Source organism: Chenopodium quinoa, unplaced genomic scaffold (assembly GCF_001683475.1).
Source record: "Chenopodium quinoa cultivar QQ74 unplaced genomic scaffold, ASM168347v1, whole genome shotgun sequence".
Lineage (NCBI taxonomy): Eukaryota > Viridiplantae > Streptophyta > Magnoliopsida > Caryophyllales > Amaranthaceae > Chenopodium > Chenopodium quinoa.
In genome coordinates, this window is record NW_018742730.1 from 909,121 (window position 1) to 934,240 (window position 25,120).

The following is a 25,120-nucleotide window of genomic DNA, read 5'->3' on the forward strand; positions in this document are numbered from 1 at the left end:
TATTATTAATGATGTTGATTATTTATTATGTTGCTTGATATGCATATTATTAAATATTGTTATTGCTTGATCACCTTTTATTGCAGGTTAAAGGGAATTGGTATTTGCAATCACGCTTAATAAGATATTTAATAATCTTGTTAGGTTAATTGTGATTATAATTCAAGTGATCGCCAATAATAAATTTGTTTGTGCATTAATGTTCAACCAACATAGATTAAACAGGTTTAGGGTTAATCCTATTAATTGTATGTTAATCAGAAAGCGCACATGAATACGAGCAGAATAAAGTAGAGGCCTATTATTAGGGCAGGTTCAATCTCTTTTAGGTTGGATTTGTACCATCATCCCCAAACCCTTATTTGGTTCATGACCTTATGGAGTTGACGATCTCTTGGATCATTAGTGGGTGTAACCTTCACCTTGTGAACGGTTTACAAGTTCCTTAAAAACTTGTTGGCAACTCTTTTGCTCTATCTTCTTCCCTTTTGGACGCCACCGTACTTTAGTGTATGATCACAGTGGGGTTCAAGCTAGTGGGATTTTTAAAGGCTTGAAAATATTCCCTACAGAAACCCTCTAGGCTTTTCAATACTCCATAGTCAGCTGTTCAATCTTCAATGGTTAAACCAGGAACTCAGGCCTCAATTCCGACGACGCTTTATCGCATTATCTAGTACTGAGGAAGTAAAAATAAAGTTGGAGTTTTTAAGTCGAAGTGGACTGTACAAACGATAATGAAATCTGCCGGCGACGGAAATGGCTTCGTTGGTTAAATTGAATTCATAAAATTAGGTAATTGAACTTAGGGGTGAACATAAACAGGACCGGACCTGAAAACCGACCTGAACCGGACCTGTTGGGACCGGACCTGATCCGGACCTGTAGATTCAGGTCCGGTCCCGGTCCTTGAAAATCAAGGTTTCTGGTTCCGGTCCGGATCAGGTCCAAAACCGGGGTTTTCAGGTCCGGACCTGAAACCCGGGAAATTGTGATTTTTGTTTTTTCAAAAATCAAAACTACCCATCCCTGACTTTTCATCTCTAACACTCAGGCCTCAGCAACCCTAAGTTCCGTAACTCCCTCACTCTCTCTGCTCTCAGAGACTCTCAGCCGACACCCTCCCAGCAAGCCTTCCTCCCTCACGCTCTCAGGCGACCACCACGTCCACCAGACACTAGACGCCCACCGCCCTTCTGCACGCTGCATCAGCCACCGCTTGGCATTGTAAGTTTGTTTTGTTTTTTTTTAATGTAAATCTAATTATATTCGGGTATTTTGTATTCGAAATAATAAATTTAGTGTGATTATATGATTATTCATGTTTCAATTGGTTATAATGATTGTTTGATGTTTGCATGTTGAATTTTTTTTTTTAGTTCATTTCTTTCAAATCATGTTTTCTTTTTTTGTTTTTTATTTTTTTTTTAGTTTAAGTAACTGTTTTCGATTTCATTTGTTTCGAATTCTTGTTGAATTTTGGTTTCTTTCGAATTGTGAGTTTAATTTCTGTTTTTTCTTTTTTTACTTTTGGGGTAGAGGTATTCGGGGCTGGCTGGGGGTGGAGTATCGTGTGGGTACTGATTGTGTTGTTTATGACAAAGATAAGGGAGTATGTACTGCAGTACTGATTGTATTGTTTATGTGTTGAGGCAGGGTGTAACACTTTTTCAACAAGAACAAGGACAGTGAACTATATAATACGGAGTACTAAGTAATTTAAATTTGTGCGTTGAGGCAGGGTGTAATACTTGAATTTTTGGTATGTCCATTGTGCCCTCCTAGTTCTTTGATTCATCTACATACATAATGTTGTGCTCTTGAAATGTCTTAAACTTGAACTTTTTCTTAGCAAAGAACAATCCCTCTGTATGGCTATATATACAGCGTTGTATTCCTCTTATCAATAATCAATACAATCACCTATTAATCCTATACTTTATTCATAATCTCCGATATGCATTAGTGTTGGTTTACTACTCTCTTGCTTCATTTACTGACATGTTTTTTTTTGCTCATTACTTGCTTCGTGTATACTTGATTAAATATTTAGAAATAGATACGTAGATGCTTTTTTGCCATTCATTTTCCATTCTTTATATGCCTACTTAGATTTGGTTTTGTTAGGAGTTTCTAGTACACTCTTACAGTCACTATCATATAATTTTCTGTTAGAAAATTGAATTTTACACCTTGATGATCCTGGACTCAAATTTTCCTTGTTATGCTCATTATTTTTCCCACTCTTTTTTGTTGGCGAGAGTGATTTTTATGCTGTTATTTTACCAATAAATATTTTTGTATGTCATCAACTGGCTGTTTTGTAATTAACTACTCTGTAATGCAGAGGATCTTGCATCTCTAAACATAAATGGCCTTTCTATTCTATATGGTATGATATACTTCGTATATTTTTACTACTTGTTGGTAAATTGCTATTAGAAGATTGATACTTCTTGTAGTTTGGATGCCACCATAAGCTGCATTGGTTATTATCAGATACTAGGCTCATTGCTGCTCTTATCTGTTCATCTATTTCTGTTTATGCTGCTTCTATCATTGATACTTGTAAAACATTCAGTCTGGTCTCAGGGCGACTACTTGTAACTGCAAGTCTGCAACCAAGGCTGTTATGTACCCTTGCAGGCCTTGCCTAAGTGGCTGGCTAGTTGAGGGAGGAGGAAATCTGTGCTTTTTTCTCACTGTCAAGATTGACAGATTTTGACTACAGGATATGTTAACCTTGGCATGCTTGAAGATTATCATTAATGCTGCCAGTTCACACTACACACGAAGTTGTTTTTGTGGACTCATTAGTGTGAATCACGCAATCAAAGGGAAAATAACTCGTCAAAATTCAAGTTGTCTTTGGAGAATTTATGTATTTCTAGTATTTGACGCCTTAGAAACTTTATGTAATTTTATGAATTATTTGTTAATTTTACAAGGTTTGTATTTTTGGTGTTTGAAAATTGGGGCTTTATAGAATTTATGTAATTTTGTGATTGATAATTTGAGATTTTATGTAATTATTAAATTATGTAACAGGTCAAAAAATCACAAAACAGATCCATATGCAGGTCCAATAGGTTATGTATTAATAAAAAAAAAACGAAAAAAATACAAATCAGGTCTGTTCAGGTCCAAACCCGGATTGGACCTGATTTTTCAGGTCTGACCCGGAACCGGACCTGTTGAATCAGGTCCGGTCTCCGGTCCTCAAAATCCCCTGATTCAGGTCCCGGTCCCAACAGGTCCGGTCCAGGTCCGGTCCGGTTTTGGACCAGTGTACACCCCTAATTGAACTTGTTGATTTGGAAATTGTGATATAATAGGTTGATTCTCGAATTGTATTGTGGTAGTGGAATGTTATTTTTTATGCAATTAGGATTGTAATTTTTTTAATTGCATTTGTGTTTAAACTTGTTTAAATTTGATTGAAACATTGGATATTGATATTGTCGTAACCATACCTGAAAATTGACGCTATTAGGACTTAAGGCTTCAACAAAGATAATTTGAAAGCATATCTCCGATAACACCGGCTAATTCTGAAGCCAAGCTCCAAGTTCTGATCCTTGTTTTTTTTTTTTTTTTGGGATTTACCATATTAACAAAGAGCTACTAGTATATTCTTCGTTTTCTCTCTCCTTAAGTTTTTTGGGTGACGAGTTTCTCTTTCCTCTTACCCAGATCTCTGTAAAGTAAAGGAAGTAATGTACTTTGTACTAATGGCGTTAGTCTTTCCGTGAATTAAACTTCCGTAACACATTTTGAAAAGAAAAGTAAAAAATAGAGTACAACTCAGCATAAGGAATATTTTATGAATACTTTATTAAAAGGTATGCTACTATTTACGAGATTGCCATGATATTAACAAAGGTTGTTGATATCTGATATTAATGGGGTGTGGCTCGTCCAAAGTATTATCAAATAAACCAAATCCGCATAGTGAGATTACTAGCATGCTTATAAAGCTTTAATAATAATTCAATAAGTCCTCTTTAAACCCAATACTTCCAAATTTTAATAATAATAATTCAAACTCCTTTTTATTTAATTCCACATGCTTTTAAAATCAAACCTTTTAAACATGAATAATAATTTTAATTATCCAAAACATGATATAAAATCAATACTCAAATTTAATTATTAAAACCAATTATTTAAACATCCTTTTATTTCACATATCATAATTCAATTCAATTACTTTAATTCAATCATCATAAAATCATTCAAACACGCTTTTCAAGCCAATCACTTTCAAGTTATCTAGCCACCTAACGTACCTTGATCTTTGCTTAGCAAAACACACCAAAAGAACCTTAAGAATATTGACGAACACACCCTACTAATAAATATAACCTTAATCAATATAAGGTTAACAAATAATTAAAACCCCCAACTATATGTACATGAACCTATTAAATTAATTTCTCATAAGCATCATTAAAAATCTGATTTTATATAATTAAAACTACTCATAATAATTATTTATAAATCCCCCATAATAATAATAATAATAATAATAATAATAATAATAATAATAATAATAATAATAATAATAATAATAATAATAATAATAATAATATAAGAGAAGAGAATAAGAAAATATAAGAAACCAAGGAAAAGAGAAGAATTGGATTTGCGTTGGAAAGAATAGGCAGAATTTGCAGAGGCTGTAACTTCTTTTATATAACTCCGAATTGGGTGATTATTGAGCCTAAACTCAAGGATTTTTCAAGAGGAACAATTTTATGTGAAACGTCAATACCCAAAAAACTGACCAGAAGTGCCCAAAATTTGAATTCAAAGATAAACGGGATGATTTGTGTAAAAAGAGGAGAAGAAAAGTAGAGAATTGGTGTGAAGAATGTGAGAGGTATGGAAGAGTATTTATAGGCTAGATCATGCAAGAATTATGACAAGAGAATATGGGAATAATTATGGCAAGAGAATATGGGAAGAATTATGGCAAGTAGGGTTTATGGAATTACTTGGAGAAGTGAATTAAAGAAATATGGAAGGTTTGATATTAAGGTGATAGTGCATAATAAAAATATAGGTGTATAGTCATGAAAAATAAGATGATAATTGGAATTACTTGGGGAATAATCAAGAGGAATAAAAGGCAAGAAAATATGATGATAAAATATTAAGAAGATGGAAAAATAGAATTAAGGAAAATAAGAGATTTTGGGAGATAATTAAAAATATAATTTACCAAAATAATTTCCCCCAAAATAATACAAGAGGGCCAAAAATATTGAGCTTTCCATAGCTCAGATTTTCGGATTCCCTTAATTACATTTAGGAAGATTTTTGCTCGGTTTAAGGAATAAAAATAATTGTGTAAATACTATAGAATAATTAATTAATTAAATACCAATTATTCACCAATAATTAACTAAGAAAATCATATTTTCTATACATAGAAAATCCGAATTTCCTAGATAAATAAATGGGAATTTTCGGCCATTTAATATAATTAATAAAATATAATTTTTCTTTAATTAAAATATCTAAAATATATATTAATAATCCGGTTTTTAAAATAAGATAAATGGATTATAAATCTTATCCAAAATAATAATTAGATTTCGAAATACTTTTGGCGCCAAAATTCAAATATCATTTTGGCTTCAAATATTAAATTTACTAAAATACCCTTTTTATAAAATAATTCCTAATTAATTAATTAGATAATACGTATGAAAATACGGGGTAATACATTTATTTTCATAAAAAAATATAATTATTAATCCTATTCTCATTAAAACTCAAAATAGCCTTCTAGATTATTCTAGAAGATTAAAATTAATCCTAATAAATTTAGGAATATTAATTAATGGGCCCTCCACTAGAACATCGGGCCATCAAAACAATTTTAGGCCCAAGTTAGTATTTTGGCCATAACTTCCTCATTATCCATCGGAATTGGGCTTTTAATATATCTTTAGAAAGCTCTTTTCGATCCCAATACAAATACACTATTATTAGACCTTATTATAGACAAAACTAAATAGGACTGGACATTTTTAATAAATAGAGTACATTTTCGAAAACAGAATGAAGATTTATTTCAATAAAAACAACCGCATCACAAGACTTTTCACACTTTCACTTCGTTCGAATCAAGTGACGTGAAAGGTACTCATCATTGGGTTTGGTTTTTGGGAAGACACACTTGAGTGTCTACACTTATGATGAATTTTTGAAGTATGATAGTGTTAGAATTATTTTTAGTTCAATGGTTAGATTATTTTACTCCTTTGATTGTCCACCTTAAGAGAGAGTTTTCAAAAGTTATTAATTCTTATAACATGTGTTGCTTAATTTTGTTCTTACTTAGTTCGATTTGGTTTAGTATTGGCGTTTGTCTAAAGTATCATTATCAATTTCTTTATGTGTGGAAAGTGATTCCTAAGAATTTTATTTCTTTCGATATGATGTTATGCCTAGTAAATCTCCACATGATGCCAATATGTCTCAAGTAAAGAACAAGAATCCAAATGTACTTCAAGAAGCTCAAAATACTTAGTGGCCGAATGCACAACCAATACAAGTTGTGGTCATTGGGTTGTTCATCATTGATCGCTAAGGTAAATTATTATAGGCACCATGGAGGTATGTCTACATATTATTTTCTCCATAATGAACTATATTTTGCATTTAGACTTAACTTTCACTAATAGAAAAAATAAAAAAGGCACCCCCTAATTGCCACCGGTTCAGTCCAAACCGGTGGCAAAAATGACCTTAAAAATTGGCAGCCTAATGAACCAGGACATATGGCACCGGTTCACTTCAAACCGGTGGAAAAAACATAAAGCCCACCGGTTTGAACCGGTGCCTTTGTGAACCGGTGCCATTAATTATTAAAAAAAAAAAAACGAACCGACCCTTTATAACCCCCCCAACCCTAACTCTCATCTCTCAGTCGTTTCTCTCTCCTCTCCTCCTCTTTCCTTCTTGCTCTTGATCTCCTTCTCGATCTCGTTCTCCTCCTTCTATTTCACTTTCTCGATCTCCTTCTCCCTCATCTCCTTCTCCTTCGTGTCCTCCTCCTTTCTTTCATTCGAAGACCACCACGAAGACCAACACTTTCACATGCAACACTGACTTTTTCACCACCACCAAGAGCACCACGAACACATGCATGAGCAAGGTTAGGGTTTAATCCAAAATTATTTGAGGTTTAATCGAAATTAATCGTTTTTTTTTTATTTTCTGGGTTTTGTTTAAATCGATTTTTTAATTGATTTTTTTTTTATTTTAATCGATTTTAGTTCCTTTTTTTATTTTCTGGATTTTTTTATTTTAATTTATTTTTTAATCGATTTTTTTTAATTAATATAATTTTTTTTTTCTGGGTTTATGACTGATTTTCGATTTTCTGGTTTGTATTAATCAATTTTTAAACTTATTTTAATTCGATTTTTTTTTATTTTCTGGGTTTTTAACTTATTTTAATTGTTTTTTAATCGATTTTTTTTTAATTTCTGGGTTTTTAACTGATTTTCGATTTTTGTTTTTATTTTAATCGTTTTTTTTATTTAAAATCGATTTTTTTTTTATTTCCTGGGTTTTTAATTGATTTTTTTATTTTCTGGGTTTTTTTTATATTGTTTTCGCTGCTAATTTATTATAACCGATTTTTTTTTGTTTTAATTGGTGCAAGTATATTGATGCAAGATGCAAGAATATTGATTTAGATGTTGTATGGGGTTTTTTTTATTGTGATGTTGTATTTTTTTATGTTTTTTTTTATTTTAATTTTTTTTATTTATATGTTGTAATTGATCTATATTGTAAATTTTTTTGGATTATATATTGTACATTTTCGATTACATTGATTGATATTTGATTTATATTTTGATGTTCTTATTTATTTGAGTTTATTTAATTTTGACGTGAAAAAAGAAAAAAAAAATTTGAATTTTTTGGCACTATTGGCATCGGTTAACCAGTGCCAAAAACATTGAATTTATTTTTTTGGGGCTTTTTTGGCACTGGCTAATCGGTGCCAATTCCGAGTTTTGCCACCGGTTCAAACCGGTGGCTTTTTCATGCACTTATTGGCACCCCCCAAATTGGCACCGGTTCAAAACCGGTGGCATTTAGGGGTTTTGAACCGGTGCCGATTTTGTTTTTTCACCTAGTGTTTGGCATGTGAGGTTATGATTCTATGAGTATGTAGAATTTTGTAGTAGGAATTTAGTTCTTATATTCCCTATGTGAATGGATTAGAATTTACCATGTCTAATTTCAATACTTAGTTGAAGACTTCTATCGTCCAATGTGGGAAAAAAGTACGCATAATGTGAAAATTAGTAGGAAAATTGAACATGAATAATCCAACCTTTCACCCATTCTCCCAAAATAATCCAACCTTTTGATTAACCCTGAATAATCTCATCTTTGCATATTATTCTCCCATACCGAACCTATTTGACCGGCAACTTATTCAACTGGTAATTTTTCTTTTTTTAATAATTACATATATATTAAATTAACATAAAAAAAATAATAAATAAAAAAAACCTCAAATCTCCTTCCCCTTCCTGCTTCCTTCTTCCCTTTCCTACCTCCTTCCTTCTTCCCCTTCCTTCTTCATTCTCCATCTCTCTTATTGTTTTTTATGGTTAAATTTGATCAAAAATTTCATAATTGAAGATTTAATTTGTGGGTCATGGTTCAAATTTTTCGTGGTGGTGGCGGGAGAGTGGTTGATAGTGTGGTGAAAGTGGTATGGGTGGGGGGTTTTAGTGATAGTGGTGATGATTCGTGATAGGTTAGGGTGGTGTGGGTACGTGGTGGGTGAGGGTGGGGTATTAGTTATGGTGGTGGTGATTTGTGGTGTGTTTGGAGTTTTGAAGAGGAGGTAGGTGCAAGGGTGGTGATTCTGGGGTGGTGGTGGTACGGTGGCTAAGTAGGGGAGAGAGAAACAAATACGGGAAGGAGGAAGAAGAGAAACAAAGCAAGGTATGTGGTGGGTTGACCGGGCGGTGGGGCTTGGGTGGTCATGGAGTCGGCGGCTAGGTAGACAGTGGTTATGGCGGCGGAGCCGCGGTGGTTGTTGTGTCTAGGCGGAGAAGGAAAGGAAAATAAAATGGGTGTGGGTATGTGGTGGGTGTGGGTGGTAGTGCTACGTGGTGGCTGAAGGTTTGTGCTGGTGGCCGGAGGTTTGTGATTGGTGGATGATGGTGATAATGGAGGAAGTCAAGGTAGGGAGGTGGCTGTCATAAATTGAAGGTTTTTTTAAAAGTTTTTTAAAATATATTTTTTATGAAGTTTTTTTTTTAAAAAAAAAAAAACCAATAAAAAAAGTGTCACTTGGCATGGCAACCGATTGTAGGGGGTTGGGTGACTTGCTAGGGGCGGTGTGGGAGAATAATATGCAAAGTTGGGATTATTCAGGGTTAATCAAAAGGTTGGATTATTTTGGGAGAATGGGTAAAAGGCTGGATTATTCCTGTTAAATTTCCCAAATTAGTATTAGACTCAAAGTCTTGGTTTGTTTGATATCTTGTTTTTGTTTTTTAAGAAATTGATTGTAAGCTCCATGACTTTGTATGAAATGTTAGATTATTGAATTATCATCATGAACCACAATGTTTGGCATCCTTTACTATAATAACTAGTCTTTTGGCCCGTGTATTACACGGGTTGTTCACAAAAAATCACATTGAGAGATGAATGAGAAAATTCAATAGGTTATTATAGGTATAATGTGTAATCGAAATATGATTTAAGAAATTAAATTGTTGGAATTTTAATTGAAAATGAGGCTTAAATAAAGGAGGTGGAAGGGCTAAAACTAAAAAGAGAAAAGGAAAAGGTTGAATTTAAGAGATGAGATGAAAATGAACTACAAGTTTAATGAAAGAGTTAAAGAAAAACTTAAAACATTAAAAATGTAAAAAGACATGTGGCAATAGGATTATAGAATAAGATACAGAAGTGTAATAGGATGGGAACATGTGTCTTATGTGGTTAGAGTTTTTAAATACTAAGTATAGATAGATTTGTTTTTAACAATTTTATGCATTAATTATGTCAAGTTTAAGTAACAAGTGATTGGCTATTTATATTGGAATTCTCATCTCTCTTGATTGCTATATTCCCATCTATGTAACTATTTTGTTTAATGAGTGAACAAGTTGACTATAATAGGCATTAATATTATATCTCTCTATTATTTGATGAAAAAATGAAAGTGACTAGCTATGCTAAAGACTATTATTTGTTTGCCTTGATTTGTTGTTATGACATCTCTATGTTTGAAAAGTGTTTCCTTAACTTAATATGAATTGGTGACGTGAGTGATTGTTTACCTTGGAAGAAACTATTGAGGATAAGTTAGATCATTTCTAACATGGTTGGAGTTCTCCTATCCTTTTTTTAATATGGAGTGTGTTTCCTAATATTTCTATTAAAGGTTTTTCAATACCAATTCATTAAGTGTTTGGAAGTGTTCAGAGCTAAACTTGTGAGTAAAGGGTACTTTGGTTTTCTTGTCTTAATGGTACAATGTAGGCCTCACATGGATGGCTTATTTTAGATCTTTGTCCTTGATAATACATTTCCCTCTAGTTGTTGAAGTTTGTTAAGCCATCTAAGTGGTGACTTAAGTGAGTTGGTTGGGAAGTTCCATGTTGAAGATAAGAAATGAGAATTGAAAGTTCAAGTGTGAGTTGACTTGAGTTTATTACCTAGGAAGTGGTACAAGAGTTTGGTCAGTACCTTGTGAGAATCTAATACTTGCGATTAAGTTTGCTTCTTACTACTTGCTTGAGTAAGTATTACCCACTACCAGGTATGGGTAATACAACCCAATACCACAATATATTTTTTTATTATTTTTTTTTCTTTTCCCTTTCCTCTTCATCTTCTTCCTCCCTTAAACCCTTTCCCCACCTCCATAGATAGCTCCCATTGTCGGTTAAACCTCCGCCCACCACACCTTCACCTCCAACAGCAAGAAATCCACCCCACTAGCTACTACCTTGGTCGAAAATCCAAAAACACGCAACTATCTCCGTTAAAAATCACCGGAAATCACCCAAAAAAAAAAACATAAGCCAAAAACAAGACACAAACTTATGGCTCTAGCCATTAAAATCGGTGAGTTCTATGCTGGAAATCGTTGAGTTCAGTCGAAATTGACGACGATACTTGTTTGTGAGTGCTTAGTTACTATTAATTTCTATACTGTTATTATTGGTTTGTGTAATGTTATTCTTGGTTTGTATACTGTTATTCTTAATTTGTATACTGTTATTAAGAGGAGAGAGAATACATTTTTACAACATGGGTAAATAATACGTGAAATTATATTTTTGCCCTTGGTATGGGCCCAACGAGCCCATACCTTGTAGTGGTCTATCACTACTCCTACTTGCTTCAAGGTAATATATATTGTTTGTGTTATTTATACAATAATGTGAGTGTGGTGGTGTTGAGAATCACATGTATAATTGTAGATTATAGTTAACTTCCTTGAACTTCGTATATTTCCAATTTGTTTTTCATGATTTTGGATATGACATATGTTTTTATTATTTTGAGAATAATAATAATTATTACGAGTTTTTGGATTTTCCAAAGTGTCATATATGTTTCGTGATTGGAAAGATTTTTGCGATGATATGATATTAGTTGTTCATGTCATCATTGAGTAGATTGTGTTTTGAATTAGCATGATTTATGTGTACTTTAAAGAGGTCTTAAAGTATGTCTTCAGTGGAGTATGCTAATACAATTAGCAATGTGATAGTGACATGCATTGCATTTTATCTTAACATAACATATATTTGTGAAATAGTTGAAGTGTAATATTTTACAAATTTAATAGTGAATGGCTATCGTTGTTTAAACTTGCTTCATCTTTTACTAAGTATCTTTTTAGGTACGAAGGTTGTGAAGTAATACACTAGATTTTAGGAAAAGTTGTTCAAAAATTTCTAGAAGGCAAGTGTTGGTGATTGATGGTTGATGAAGAAAGTTCACTAAAATGTGGCTATGTTATTTCAAGGATTGGACTAGATTAAGTTTTTGAAATTTCAAGTGTTGGATTGTCTTGTTACTTTATTCATCTATTGGTGAATGTGACATGTTTTTTTAACCATTTATGCAAATTAAGTTGATGTTGGTAACATGCTAGTTTTCCTTATTGGAAAAGTATTCTAGCAAAAATAATTATGCACTACGGTAAAGAAATTTGAGACATGTAACAATCCTTGATAAACCTATGGAAATGTCGAGGGGGATAGTCCTTAAGCCCATGTGGAAAGATTAAAAGCATTGATTGAGGTTGAGCTCTTATGAGTTCTTAATGGAACAATAAACCATTCAGGTTAGTACTATTTGAGACGCACTTGATTGATTCGTTGTTTAAGGTTGAGTCCTTAGACTCTTAATGAATCCAATTTTTGAGTGGACGCACTATAACATTGGAATCACCGTTGTTTATAATTGATGTGAGGTTGAGCATTAAGCTCTTAATGAATCCATGGTATTGTGGGGGTTAATGGCTACAATGAGCATTTGTTGAGTTCTTAGGAACACGTTTTAACCCTATTGACTAAGTGCTTTTGAGAATTGCTTGTGATTCACATGTGTGGTTGTGAAGATTAGCCATTTTCTATGGAAAACTTGGGCGGATTTCCTAGAGCTTCCATTAGACCTAAGGTGAATGTACTTGGCTATAAAATAAGTGCATCTTTTCGCAGAGTTCATATAAAATCTTGGAGTGATGTATGTGTTTTGGGTGTTATGCACTAAATCTTGGAGTTTCAAGGTCCATCCACTCCTTGATGAAGAATCCTAAGGATTTCAATGTTTGTCAACCCTTAGACTTGTAGTTCATTGCCTCATTTCGCTAAGCACTAGATTTCAAATTACTTATGTAATATCTAAATGTTATGTACTAAAGACCTGTTTTAATAGACTGAAATCAGCTAAGCTGAACTGAACTGAACTAAACTGAACTCAACTAAGCTTAACTAAACTGAATAGAATATTTTATAAGAGAAGGAAATTAAATTAGGAGCTGAACTGAACTGAACTGAGCTGAACTAAACTGAACTGAACAAAACTGAAAATAAACGTATGAGAACATGCCTTAAATCTCCTCTTATGCCCGTATGTTGATTCTCAGTTCTTTTATTGTTTTCCTTTCCTCATTTTAGTGGGGGATTGTTGGAATAAAGAGAGGAAAGATAACTGACCTCTCGCCCGATCGGGCGGAGCTTGCTCGACCGGGTGCGAGAACAAGTGTTTTTTGATACAACCGGGTGCCCGGGCGAGAGAGTAAAGTTGATTTTCATCGTTTATTCGCCCTACCGGGCAGAAGCTCGTCCTGCCGGGCGCACCACCGGTCGGAGCCAATACGTCAAATTACCAATGACTCTTTCTCTTCCTCTTCTCCTAGTAACTTCCTCTTAACTCCCAATTAATGGGAGGTTGTAGGGGTTGTTAATATACCTGAATATATGATTAAAGATTGTCTTTTTTATTTTCTAATCTCTTTATCTTTTCATTCACATTATATATTTCTTGGTTTCAAGAACAGAAAATATACAAGATTACATCAAACACATTAAGCTAAACACATTCCTCTTTTTGGGCATAAGTTAATGTGACTCCAACTTCTCACCCAAAAGTGTCTTTGTGTGAGCCTTAGGGAACGTGCCGGCGAATACAATTGAGCACCTCGGTTGCGTCAGAAGATCAACTTTTCGATCTTATTGTTCTCTTATTTTTTGCCGCCTTGAAAAACACCTTAGTTTACAACAGAAATCACACAATCTAACTCATTTAACCCATAATAAATAAACAAATCGTACAATAACCACATTAACAAGTCGATATGGATTAATCGATGAAAATAAATGAATATGAGTATGAGCCAACTCGATTATACCTAAAACAGAGTTAATAATAACCCAACTCCTACAGATTAACAGATACTAGTAGTAAAGATTCCTAATTGCTACTCGTATGGAGTACTCATAATAAGTTAACATCAACGTTATTTATTGGGTGTCAGCATGTCAATATGGTTAGCAGAAGCAGCATGTGCTAATTTCTTCCACTATAAAAGACACATACTATTACTTACAAGTATATATAGTGACAGATCTTTCATCCATCACTATTACAGTACACAATTAATCAAATTAATACTCATATTTATGTGTACTTCAAATTCCCTATTTTACCTAATTATTAAGACCATCATCACTCATGGTATAAAAATTTATACCATCCCTCCCTCTTTACCACTTTCTTACTCTTCCACATCATTTATACCACAATATAATATATTTTCTCCAAAAATCACCCCACTCATGGTATAAAAAAAAAAAAAAAGTTTACCACTACACTTTCTCTCTCATATATGTATTAATTATACAATTGATTTAATTATAATTATATTTTATTCTATTATTGAAAATAACTAATTAATGTTTGTAAAGTTAATTAAATAAAATAAGCAATTTAGGTAGTAAAAAGCGAATTCGAAAAAATATATAAAACTATATCAATATCGGCATAGACGGATCCAATGAGGGGCCTACCCGGGCCTTGGCCCCCCTAATGCCCAGATTTTGATATTATATAAATAAAAAATCTTGTACAAATATTTAAGTTTTATAGTATGCTTAGTTGGTTAGTTATTTAAGTTTTATAATAAAAAATCTTGTAAAAATATTTTTTTTGATCTGGGCTTCTTAAACTCATATCCCTTTATGACTTTATTATTTGACATGCTTTATAACTTCGGCCCGGGCTATAAAAAATTTCCGAATCCGCCCTTGAATATGAGTGTCTATGTGTAGGTCTTGAAAAAATTATGAACAATGACAATTTTTTCATAAAATGCAATTGAATATAATATATATATATATAAGATACATGATAACCAGACCACATGGCGTGACCTGGTTGGTTTATGTCACACGGGGACCAAAGCAAATGTTTACCATGACATACCATAGTATACTTTTATACCACCATTGTAGTAAAAGTTATCATATTTTCTTAAAATTATATCACGAGTGTTAATGCTCTTATCAACAAATGAAAAAAGCACTAATAATATTTAAAATATGAGAGAATCAGAAAATTAAATAAACCAAAAAAAAAAAAAAAAAAAAACTTTTTATAAAAAATGTGGAAAAAATATTTCAAGCTTTTGTGGAGAGAGTGGGGAAGGATGGTCCAAGAGTGGAACTCCACCAAACAGAATAATAAATGATAAGGGTTTTCCATGTGTGTCCCTCCGATTGACAGTTGGGTCTTTTATTGGAGAGCCAATCATTGCTGCTACAATCATGGAAATTTTGGAGTATCTTGTTAAATATTGTTCATGCTTAGTAAAAAAAAAAAATCAATCATGTCAAAAAGATTAAACCCCACTTGATATTACTCACTTCTTACTCCCTCTTAGGTGGTAAATTGGTTATACTATTATAGTAGATCATTAGGTCATTACAAACAAACTATATCACATAACCATTTATGAGTGTTTTGCTTGGCGAAGTTGCTGAAAGTGGTTTATGCTTGTATGACATGAGTTTGATAGTATTTTGTGTATAAATATTATTTTTTGTTAAAAAAAATTAGTCTAGTTTAGTTAAATAACACTTTTTATCCAATGCATGATATGTAATTTTAGATTTGATTTATAAGGTAATTGACTAATATTATCTCCATTTTCTTAAACCCTACTCATTTTATATTTTCATTTGGTTTAACTAATTTAATTCGCTTTCACTTTATTTATTTTATGACAAACTAGATAAGTCACATATAAAAATAGAAAAATCATTGGACAATATATAGAGTATGTCTTGGAATTAAATTTCTAAATTTTATGTCACTTCATAAATGAATGAGGAAAAAAAAACATATCTTATCTTTAAAGCATATACTTTATCTTAACCAATTGAATAAGAGAGTTATATTAAAATAATATTAAGCACTATCTTGATAATGGGATGCTTGAATTTTTATTTTTAATTAAAATTTTGATCTAATAAAGATGACAAACACTTTTGTTAGATCTTTGCTCATAAGTTAATTTTAAAGCTATTGGTTCCATGTAGAGTTAATAGACAAATATTAAAGTTTCTAGTGAACTAAAACTTGCAAAAACACTTCATAATTTAAATCAAAAGGTGATAATAGTTCTACAATAAACATATTTTATTTTAAAGGTCGTTTAGAGGACTGTTTTAGAATAATATAGGGAAAAATAACTATGTAATGGTGTAACTATTTTATTGAGTAGATTTACTAGAATATCTTACTTTATCTTTATCACCATCGATTTACTTATTGATATTCTCTAAATTTGTTTATTTGTCTTTAAAATGTTTTTGTCTAAGTAAAATGTATCTTATTCTATTTAACATATATTAGTTAGTGTTAAATCCTATTATACTTGTCATAATATTCTAAATAAAGTATTCTTTTTATATTTATCATATATCTCCATCAAACATGTTAAAGGAAAACAATCTCCCTCAAATCCATGTAACCAATTAAATATGATTAAATAGTTCACATTTTTTAGCCCTCCATACCTAAAACATTATTTAAATTTGTTTCTCCAACTTAAAACATCAAATAATTTTTTAAATTTTGTTTTTGTATTTAAAAAAGCCATAAATGAAGCAAAGGCAAAGTTTTGTCAAGTAGGCCTTCCAAAGTCTAGAAGGGTCCTCCCTCTTATCTTTTTCCAAATTAACCCAAAAATCATCTTTCTTTCATATTAGCCACAACAAAATTAATTGTATATATACATTTTTATTTTTTATTATTTACATTTTTATACTTTCTCTCACTCACTCACTCTCTTTCTCTCTCCTCTTTCACACATATCCACAGAAGCAGACATGGATGACAACAGAAACAACCCAGAAGAAAAACATCAGTTACAACATCATCACCTATTAAACATTTCTTCTTCCACTGCAGCAGCAACCACCACCAGCAGCAGCAACAGCAAAGACGACCTTCAGAAGAAGTCGCAACAACAACAACATCAACAGCCGTTAGCGCCAAAGAGAACTTCTAACAAAGACAGACACACAAAGGTTGATGGCCGAAGCCGAAGAATCAGAATGCCTGCCCTTTGTGCTGCAAGAGTTTTTCAGCTAACAAGAGAATTGGGTCATAAAACTGATGGTGAAACTATTCAATGGCTGCTTCAACAGGCTGAGCCTGCGATCGTTGCTGCTACTGGCTCTGGAACTATTCCTGCTTCATTTCTTACCGCCTCGGCTTCTGGGGCATCGTCTGTGTCGCCGCAGGGCGCGTCTGTATCTTTGGGATTGCACGCCAAGATGAATGAATTGAGGGCTGGTGCTGAGGTGGGGAATCGGGTGAATTGGGCGAATTTTGGTGATGGGTTGGGAAGATCTCAATCAATTTGGCCGTCTATTGGAAGTGGGTATGCACAGAATTTTGATGGTTGTTCTGCTACTGCTGCTTCGAATTTAGTCAGTCAAAATTCTGGTTATGTCACGAATTTTCAATTGCAAGGAGTTGGAATGCCAACTGCTAATATGGGATTACTGAGTTTTACTCCGATTTTGGCTCGGGGAACTCAGGTTTCCGGCCTTCAACTCGGGCTTTCACAAGATGGGCATGGTGGTGTTATTGGACAAATTTATCAGCAGCAGCAGCAGCACCAACAACAGCAACATCATCACCAAGCGCAGGATCATGAACAAAATGATAATTCAGGTGCTGCTGCTGCTGAAACCGTGCACTCGCATCAGCACCAGCATCAACAGCAGCACTTGCAGTCGCATTCTAATGATGACAATTCAAGAGAGCAATGAATTCATATTGCTTTCTTTGTTGTTTGTTTGCATTTTATTTTTGTTTTTGATTTATATATATTGTAAGTATGTTTTGTGAATTGTGGAAATAGGGGGATTGTTGAGGAATGTTTTCATTTTCGGAAAAAAAAAAAGAAGGATTAAGAGGGTTGCATTTAATTCTCATTTAAATCCAATTTTTTAGATTATGATTTGATTATTTTGGGATTTATTATTATTTTTTTTAATGGCTTCTTGGTTGTTGTGTGTGTGCCCCTTTACAACTTTCATGGGGATTATCAGAACTGTCCTAAACTTTAATATTTAAGGTAATGATTTTTCTCTTCTTTCTTTTTTATTATTGAATTTTTTTTAATGGTTTATACCATACTAATTTTTGTTTATTTAAATTATCTATTTGACTTGAGTTATTATATCATATCTTCACAGCAACAAATGCCTGCATTTCATTTTCAATATTTTTCGAGTTCGCGTAAAGCTGTGGAACTCATGAAGTAGTCAGAAATATTGGCAATGTTATAAGTACTAAAAACATTCCTCAAGGTAGTTTATTTTCTTGCACAAAAACGATTTGAAGTTGGTTTTCTTGAATTCCCATTTCTGGTTATAAACTTTGCACAAAATGGTAACATCTCAAGATCAGAACAAATGGTGTGCATATGCTACTCTTCAATACTAATCTTCTCCTTTTGTTTATTGCTTTATTTTCGTGGAATTTCGCATCCTTCTCTTTGATTAGAAATATGTTTGATATGTTTTGGGAATTTGATCTTTTAGGATTCCCATTCGTATTTTAAAAAAATTATAGATTTGTTGGCCTTATGTTGTCTTCCTGAGAATCATTTGTATAAAATAGAATATATTTTCGGGTTTCGTCTTTCCTACTTAACCTACAATTGTTTATGATATTCTCACATGATTGGCTTTTGGTTTCATTGCAGGGTAATAATTGACAATGATAAGTCTGACAGTGCCACTATAATACAGGTAGATATATCCTTATATTTCCAGTCTTGTTTTATCTTTAAATGGATTATTATGTATCTTTAGAGAACTAGCTCAACATCTCCTAAATTGGAACTGCGGAATATGTCCCATTGTCCCAAAAGGGTGCATAATAGTTCGGCCTTTTGCTATTTTGGTTGTTGATCAAGAATATGTTTGTAGGCCAAGGAATATCACCTATTGTAGTTTTGATACATGTTTGGGTATTATATTATAGAGGACTAACAGTTTGATGTATCTGAAAGTTTGAAGTTTCGTTCATATTCAGGTTAGCAGTGCAAGGAGGCATGAGATTCTTTTCGAAACAATCCAAACTATCACCAATTTTAGTCTCATATTGACTAAAGCTTATGTTTCAGGCGAGGATGGATGGTTCATGGATGGTGAGTAAATACCTAGCTTGTTTAACTAGCAATCAATTTTCAGGGTTTATGATGACCTTCTGAATACTTTGGTTTACCAGTATTTCATGTCACGGATGAGTATGGGCAGAAAATTCAAGATGAAGGACTTATTGATCAATTATGCCAGGCAAGATTCTAAACATTCAATTTTTGCTACAAATTTGCTCTCAGGACTAATATAATGATGACCTGACCTTTTGCCATTTCAACTAGTTATAAGCTCATTCTCTGACAAGCCCTTTCTGATATAGCATTTACATTAATGTTACAGGCTCTTGCAGCTAAAAGATGTTTGTTCAATTCCGCAAATGAGACAGTTGAAGTGTTGCCAGATCAAGAGTATACTATGATTCTGTTGAGTGGCATTGACAGGCCAGGGTTACTGTATGAGTTGTCTGAGTATTTAGCACACCATGGAGTTCGTATTGTTAATGCTGACTTGTGGACTCATAAGCATCATGCTTCAGCAATGGTCAATGTTGTAGATGAATCTACAGGATCTAAAATCAGTGACAGTCAAAAGTTATCCGGGATCAAGAAAGATTTGGGTCATATTATTAAACCATCAGTCAAGTTCAGGTCTCCGGAGGACTGGAATGTTGAAGACAGGAGTTCAAGGACACGTGACACTGCATCAAACTGCAGTTACAGAGACTATACACGCATAGATATACGGTCTGACAACAGAGTAAATTTCTTGCTTGATACAATAAGTACTCTCATGGTTATGCAACATGTAGTGTTTCATGGATCTGTATCAGTAGGAAAGATAAAACTTTTAGGTACGTACGATATAATTGTACTAGTCTTGTGTTTCAATTTTGGCAATTTCAAGTTCATGATGTCAATCATAAGGCTTGTTTTTATGTAACTGAATAGTTATAATATCCTAGTGCAGCTGTGTCATGATCACTGATTTTTCATTTTCTCTCATATGGTGTAACTTTGTTCTTGCTCATGAGGCTATGAGAATTACTTATAATTAGTGGAAAACAATCTTGCAAGGTGAATAAGATACTTATATTCGAACAAATGCAGGAATACTACATTAGGCACGTCGATGGGTGCTCAATCAGCAGAACTGAGGAACGTGATGAACTGTAGGAATCTCTTGAGCAAACCATTAACAGCCCAGACTCAGAGGTGACCTCAAGATTGCATATAGACTAACATTTTGGCACTTTCTGAAATTGGATTTGACAATTCTCCATGCTAATTGCTACGGCAAACTGTTCAATGCTTCTTTCTCATTTTCTCAACTAGGAAGTTATGATGTTAAGCTTGTAAGAATCTAAAATGGCTACTCATTCTGCAGGGGGTAGAGGTAGAATTTTGCTTCGACGGCCAGCTGATACAATTGTCTAAAATTATGACTGTACTTAGAGATATAGGCTGTCGGATTAAGAGAGCACAAATTTCTACTGTTGATGCGGAAGTAAAACATATATATTGGGTCACTGATAATAGTGGTAGAGCTGTTGATCAGCGGACCGTTGATTTGATACGGGAGCAGATAGGAGAAAGCATGCTACGGTGCTAACGGTGAAAAAAAAGCCGGTCAAGTCCCCCATGGGACTCCAACAGAAAGCTAAAGGCTTCTTGTTTGGTAAACCCAATGAGGCGTCAAGGTGCAGTAATTAACAGCAAAGTATTTTGCATGATAAGACTGATACTGTATTTTCATACCATGTGATCATTAAATTTAGGGGTGACAATTTTGTTAGAAACTCATTGTGAATTTTTAAACAATAATCGCTACAGTTTTTGGTCTTGGTTATGTGATTATGTGAAGTAAAATGAACATTCAAAAGCAACATAATTTTAATCTTTACAAGATCTGTTTGCATTTTGAAGCCCACATATTACATTGTAACTAAACTTTGTCCGACAATTCTAAATGGAAAATTATATGGATACAACACCGAGGAGATCAAATTGCTACCTCCCATGGCATTACAAAGAAGAGGCAGTCACGGGAGCTTTGCATTCCTGGAAGCAGCCAAAGCTTTGAATCATTTTCTTCAAAGCAGAAGCATTACCAGAATCACAGGTGTTTTAGACTACTTGACTGCAGTTTTTACACATTATGATCCCTTGGACGGGATATTCCGGCATAAAAAGATTTTCGCAAAGTGGCCACTCTCTGTTCAATTATATCATCTTTTGACTCCTCTAATAGTACATGTTCCTTCTCCATCATGTCTTCTAGATCTTCCATGCACTTCACTTTGCATTGCAATTTCTTTAACTGCTCAGCATTCACAAAAAAATATAGGCATAAAAGAAGCAAAAAATGAGAAAGGGGTGAGTAATTTTTCAAGTTCATTGTTCATCAAAACAAGTTCAAAGAGCTGAAGAGGAAATTGTGATGAAGTTTCTACCTGGGCCTCAATAATGAAGGCCATCATATGTTCAATCTCCCTCTCTTCCTGGTCAGCCAATATTTTGGCATGAGCAGCTGCTGCTCCAAGTGCTGTAGCAACTGCTGCTCTCATCCGTAGTGCTATAGGGATAGAATCTCTCATTTGCAATGATTTATCAATCTCTACAAAATGCATTTGATTGACTGAGATAACAGATATTCAAAGAAAACATTGAGTATAGGATAAGTACATCTCACAAAGCAAACAAACCCCAATACTTGGACCATTATCCTACACACCTAATATGGTACATAAACACCCGTTCTAAATATGGTCAGGGGTACCGACTAGTCAAAGGTCATATAATGGACTGAAATTACAAGGTTGCAATACTCTGCAAAATCATACCAATATTATTTTTGGTGGTGGAAAATACTGAGGGTGGAACAAAAAAGAAACTAAAAAAGTAGGAAGGGAAACTTGCAAACAACATCCTCTTCATCTGAGAGAGTAGCTGGACAGAAAGTGTTACAAACCAAACAAGGGATGTGGAGTCATTAGGTGTTGCTTTTAGCGAGTTACTAAAAATCAGGAGAAAAGAGAAAAGTACAACTGGAGAAAATAGATGGTAACGAAAAAGTGAGATGCAAACCCTTTCCCTCACTTTTGGTAATAATTATGTATATTTAGCTGTGTATTTACCAATATGCCACCTGAATTTATTTTTTTTGTTTATATCAACGTGGCAATTGGCAAGCTCCCTTTTCATATACAATATGGTGATTCAGTCATAAAATAGTGTGTAAAATACCTGAAGGATGAGAAGTGTCCATTTCTTGATCTTCAGATTGAAAAGCCCTGAAAGTTTCAGTAAGAAAGCATTGATAAATAATCAAAGAGCATTATAATGCTGAGTCTGTCAAGAAAGGAACTAGATACCTTTCCATTTCCATATCAAGATTGCCGCATTTATGCTTGTCTATGGAAATATGGTCATCTGAATAGAAAATCTCCCTCAACAAGGGGTTTCCATCACATAGAACTGAAACTGCAGCATCAGCAGCTGTGGCTGTTATTTGAGGAGCAACCATGGTAGAAATGAGAGCTACCTGATTTAAAAATATAAAAAATCACCACAAATGAGCAGAGCTACTAGTCACTACAGGGGAAGTTTAAAGCTTAAATTATAAGAGAATAAATCAAGAACCTTGGTTACAACCTATGTTTCTTATTTGTTTAGGAACACAAAGCTTTTGAAATCATGAGCTATTAATCTTTCTATAGTTGTTGATAATTCCTGATAAGGCCACGTGCACTTGCCCCCTTAATTACAGAAAAGTAGAAAACTATAGAATTTGCCATACAGCTTAATGTCTCTGAGCTTTGTTTCATGATGTCAAAAACATGTATGATAATTTGACAATGGTCAATGCATATGCATATATGCAAGAGAAGAATTTACCAAGAACCAAATAAAGCATTGTCCAGCTTCTGAATTAAAGAAAGCCAGTTCTCTGTAAGGGGTTTTGCTCGAGGATAAGCGCATAAGCACATACACTAACTAAATAGAAACTGAATTTTCACCCTAACTACTAGAGCCTACAAGAAGAGCTCAAGGTCAAGAACAGCTCTCAAGTAACCCATTCCTCCATTTCATTTATGCTAATCAGTAACTTTGGCAATGCCATTAATGGAGGTCAGGCGCAGTGCATGAAAATTCTAGTGATAAATGAAGGTGGAAAAGGTGGGTATGTGTTTAAAAGCGAAGACAAAAATTTCTATTCAAATTTGTATCTTAAAGTAGCTGGATACTCCCTTGGATTTCCAACCCAGTGCTTAGGCGTAACAGAAACAGTTTGCAATAACAAGGGGTAAGATTGGATATGTTTGACTGTCATAACCCATGAGCAACATAAATTTTACTGTTCTTAGCTGCCTGTAGAGTTAAATTATGGTAAGACCAAACAAGAAAATTGGTAGAAACCTTTGTAATAAAAAGCACTAACCTGCTCCATTAAAGATCTACTAGGATCTGAAGAGTCAATGCGACTTTTCTTCAAAGGAGGCTCCAGGTTCTCAATCTTCTCGGTATTTTCTCTCACAACAATTTCCTGCTGATGATTATTCTCTTCCTTATGATTATTATTCTCCAGATGTTGATTATTCTCATGGTGATTATCCTCATGATGGCAAAGCTCCATCTTGCTATTTTCTTGGTATAGAGTAGAGGCCTTCTGCTCTTGACCAGCATCGTTCTGCTCTTGACCAGCATCAAGAGCCCTGGCAGACAACTTTCCTGAGGAACCCAGCATGAGCTCCCCAAATGGCAACTCAATAAGCCGTGAAATACATTCAAGTTTTGTTTTGGTCTTCACATTTTGAGCAACAAGTTCCCAATCATCCCCATGCTTCAGGATGGCTTCCAAAAGAAGAAGTGTCTCTGACTCAGTCCACACACCACCTTGATCAACACTGCTTTCTATGCTGCCATTTAACTTGAAATCATCTGAAGATTTGTTTTCTCCATATTCACCTTTCTCAAAGCACTTCAAGCACAGTATACATTTATCCTGCTAAAAATAACATTCTATGATAATATGTTCAGAAGTACATCAATTATAATTCAAAAAGTAAAAATTGAGCTAAACAATGGTGGGAGGAAGGGTCTCCCAGCAGTCCATAGAGGCAACTGTCAAATATAAACTGCTGGGAGCTTTTTTCTTCTTCTTGTTACTCTATCTCTCTCCCCTATTTAGCAGACTAAGGCTCATTAACACTGTTTCTCTTCTTCTCATCAAATAATTCAATCTACCATGGCTAACAAACTTCAGTGAAATGAAGTGTAAATTGATTACATCAGCCCTCCAAAGTAATCTCACATAATTGGCCCTAAGAAGATATGACACATTTGTTTGAATTAACAGAATGAACCAACTAGCAGGCTCAGTCATAGAACAGGACCCAACATTGACTTCATAATGTATTCACCACCTTCATTAGCTTGAAATAGAGCTTCTATGATTCGGAATATATGTATAAATACGTCACAATATTACACTACCAGATTCCACCAATAAAACCATATGTGCAAGTCTCATCTCTAGGCAAAATTTCCACCAACACTAACCACATATAATCATATATCATACAAAACCAATATATTATGTTTTAACTAACTATAGCTCAATGATAATCATTAACAATTTCAATATACAATCAAATTTTCAAATTTAAAGCCCACAGTTTCGGAAGCTTGATAGTATGAATGTTCCTCAAACCTAAGAAATAACCAATCAACCAAAACTCTAGCCAATTTCCATCACTAATAGCAACATTTACAATCAAAACTAAATGTAAAATATAGCAAACTCAATAGAAATCAATCGAAAATAATCATAAAAACAATAAAGAATAGATTACCTTAGTGCATTCATAGTACTTGGATTCACACTTCTCCTTACAATTCTCACATACCACTCCTTTCTCTCCC

General features: G+C 33.7%; 3 protein-coding genes across 6 annotated transcripts in view; 2 read left to right on the forward strand and 1 right to left on the reverse strand.

The window, feature by feature from the left end:
* The first annotated feature begins 16,721 nt into the window (after positions 1-16,721).
* Positions 16,722-18,017, forward strand: LOC110723389 (transcription factor TCP20-like). Its single transcript, XM_021902733.1, has one exon. The coding sequence runs from the start codon at positions 16,908-16,910 to the stop codon at positions 17,856-17,858; it is 951 nt and encodes a 316-aa protein (XP_021758425.1). The 5' UTR covers positions 16,722-16,907; the 3' UTR covers positions 17,859-18,017.
* A 6-nt stretch (positions 18,018-18,023) lies between these two features.
* On the forward strand, positions 18,024-21,044 carry LOC110723390 (ACT domain-containing protein ACR4-like). Of its 4 annotated transcripts, none has more exons than XM_021902735.1 (7): positions 18,410-18,509; positions 18,800-18,845; positions 19,132-19,246; positions 19,327-19,394; positions 19,539-20,049; positions 20,306-20,410; positions 20,583-21,044. In XM_021902735.1, exons 1-6 carry the CDS (start codon positions 18,481-18,483, stop codon positions 20,317-20,319), a joined length of 783 nt encoding a protein of 260 aa, XP_021758427.1. In that variant the 5' UTR covers positions 18,410-18,480; the 3' UTR covers positions 20,320-20,410; positions 20,583-21,044. The 4 variants fall into 4 exon arrangements, with proteins under 4 accessions (XP_021758429.1, XP_021758427.1, XP_021758428.1 ...); XM_021902736.1 differs by having other exon boundaries at positions 19,539-19,955; XM_021902737.1 differs by lacking the exons at positions 18,410-18,509; positions 20,306-20,410; positions 20,583-21,044 and adding exons at positions 18,024-18,166; positions 18,288-18,401 and having other exon boundaries at positions 19,539-20,200.
* A 28-nt stretch (positions 21,045-21,072) lies between these two features.
* The window catches only part of LOC110723445 (SWI/SNF complex subunit SWI3A-like), a gene marked incomplete at its 5' end in the record, with an annotated part of 4,684 nt that continues 636 nt past the window's right edge, over positions 21,073-25,120 (reverse strand). Inside the window, 6 exons of the mRNA XM_021902803.1 lie at positions 21,073-21,515; positions 21,649-21,812; positions 22,442-22,488; positions 22,570-22,739; positions 23,637-24,200; positions 25,051-25,120. The exon at positions 25,051-25,120 is cut by the window's right edge and continues 493 nt beyond it. Coding sequence (XP_021758495.1) covers positions 21,345-21,515; positions 21,649-21,812; positions 22,442-22,488; positions 22,570-22,739; positions 23,637-24,200; positions 25,051-25,120 — 1,186 coding nt within the window. The remainder of the gene's footprint in view (positions 21,516-21,648; positions 21,813-22,441; positions 22,489-22,569; positions 22,740-23,636; positions 24,201-25,050) is intronic.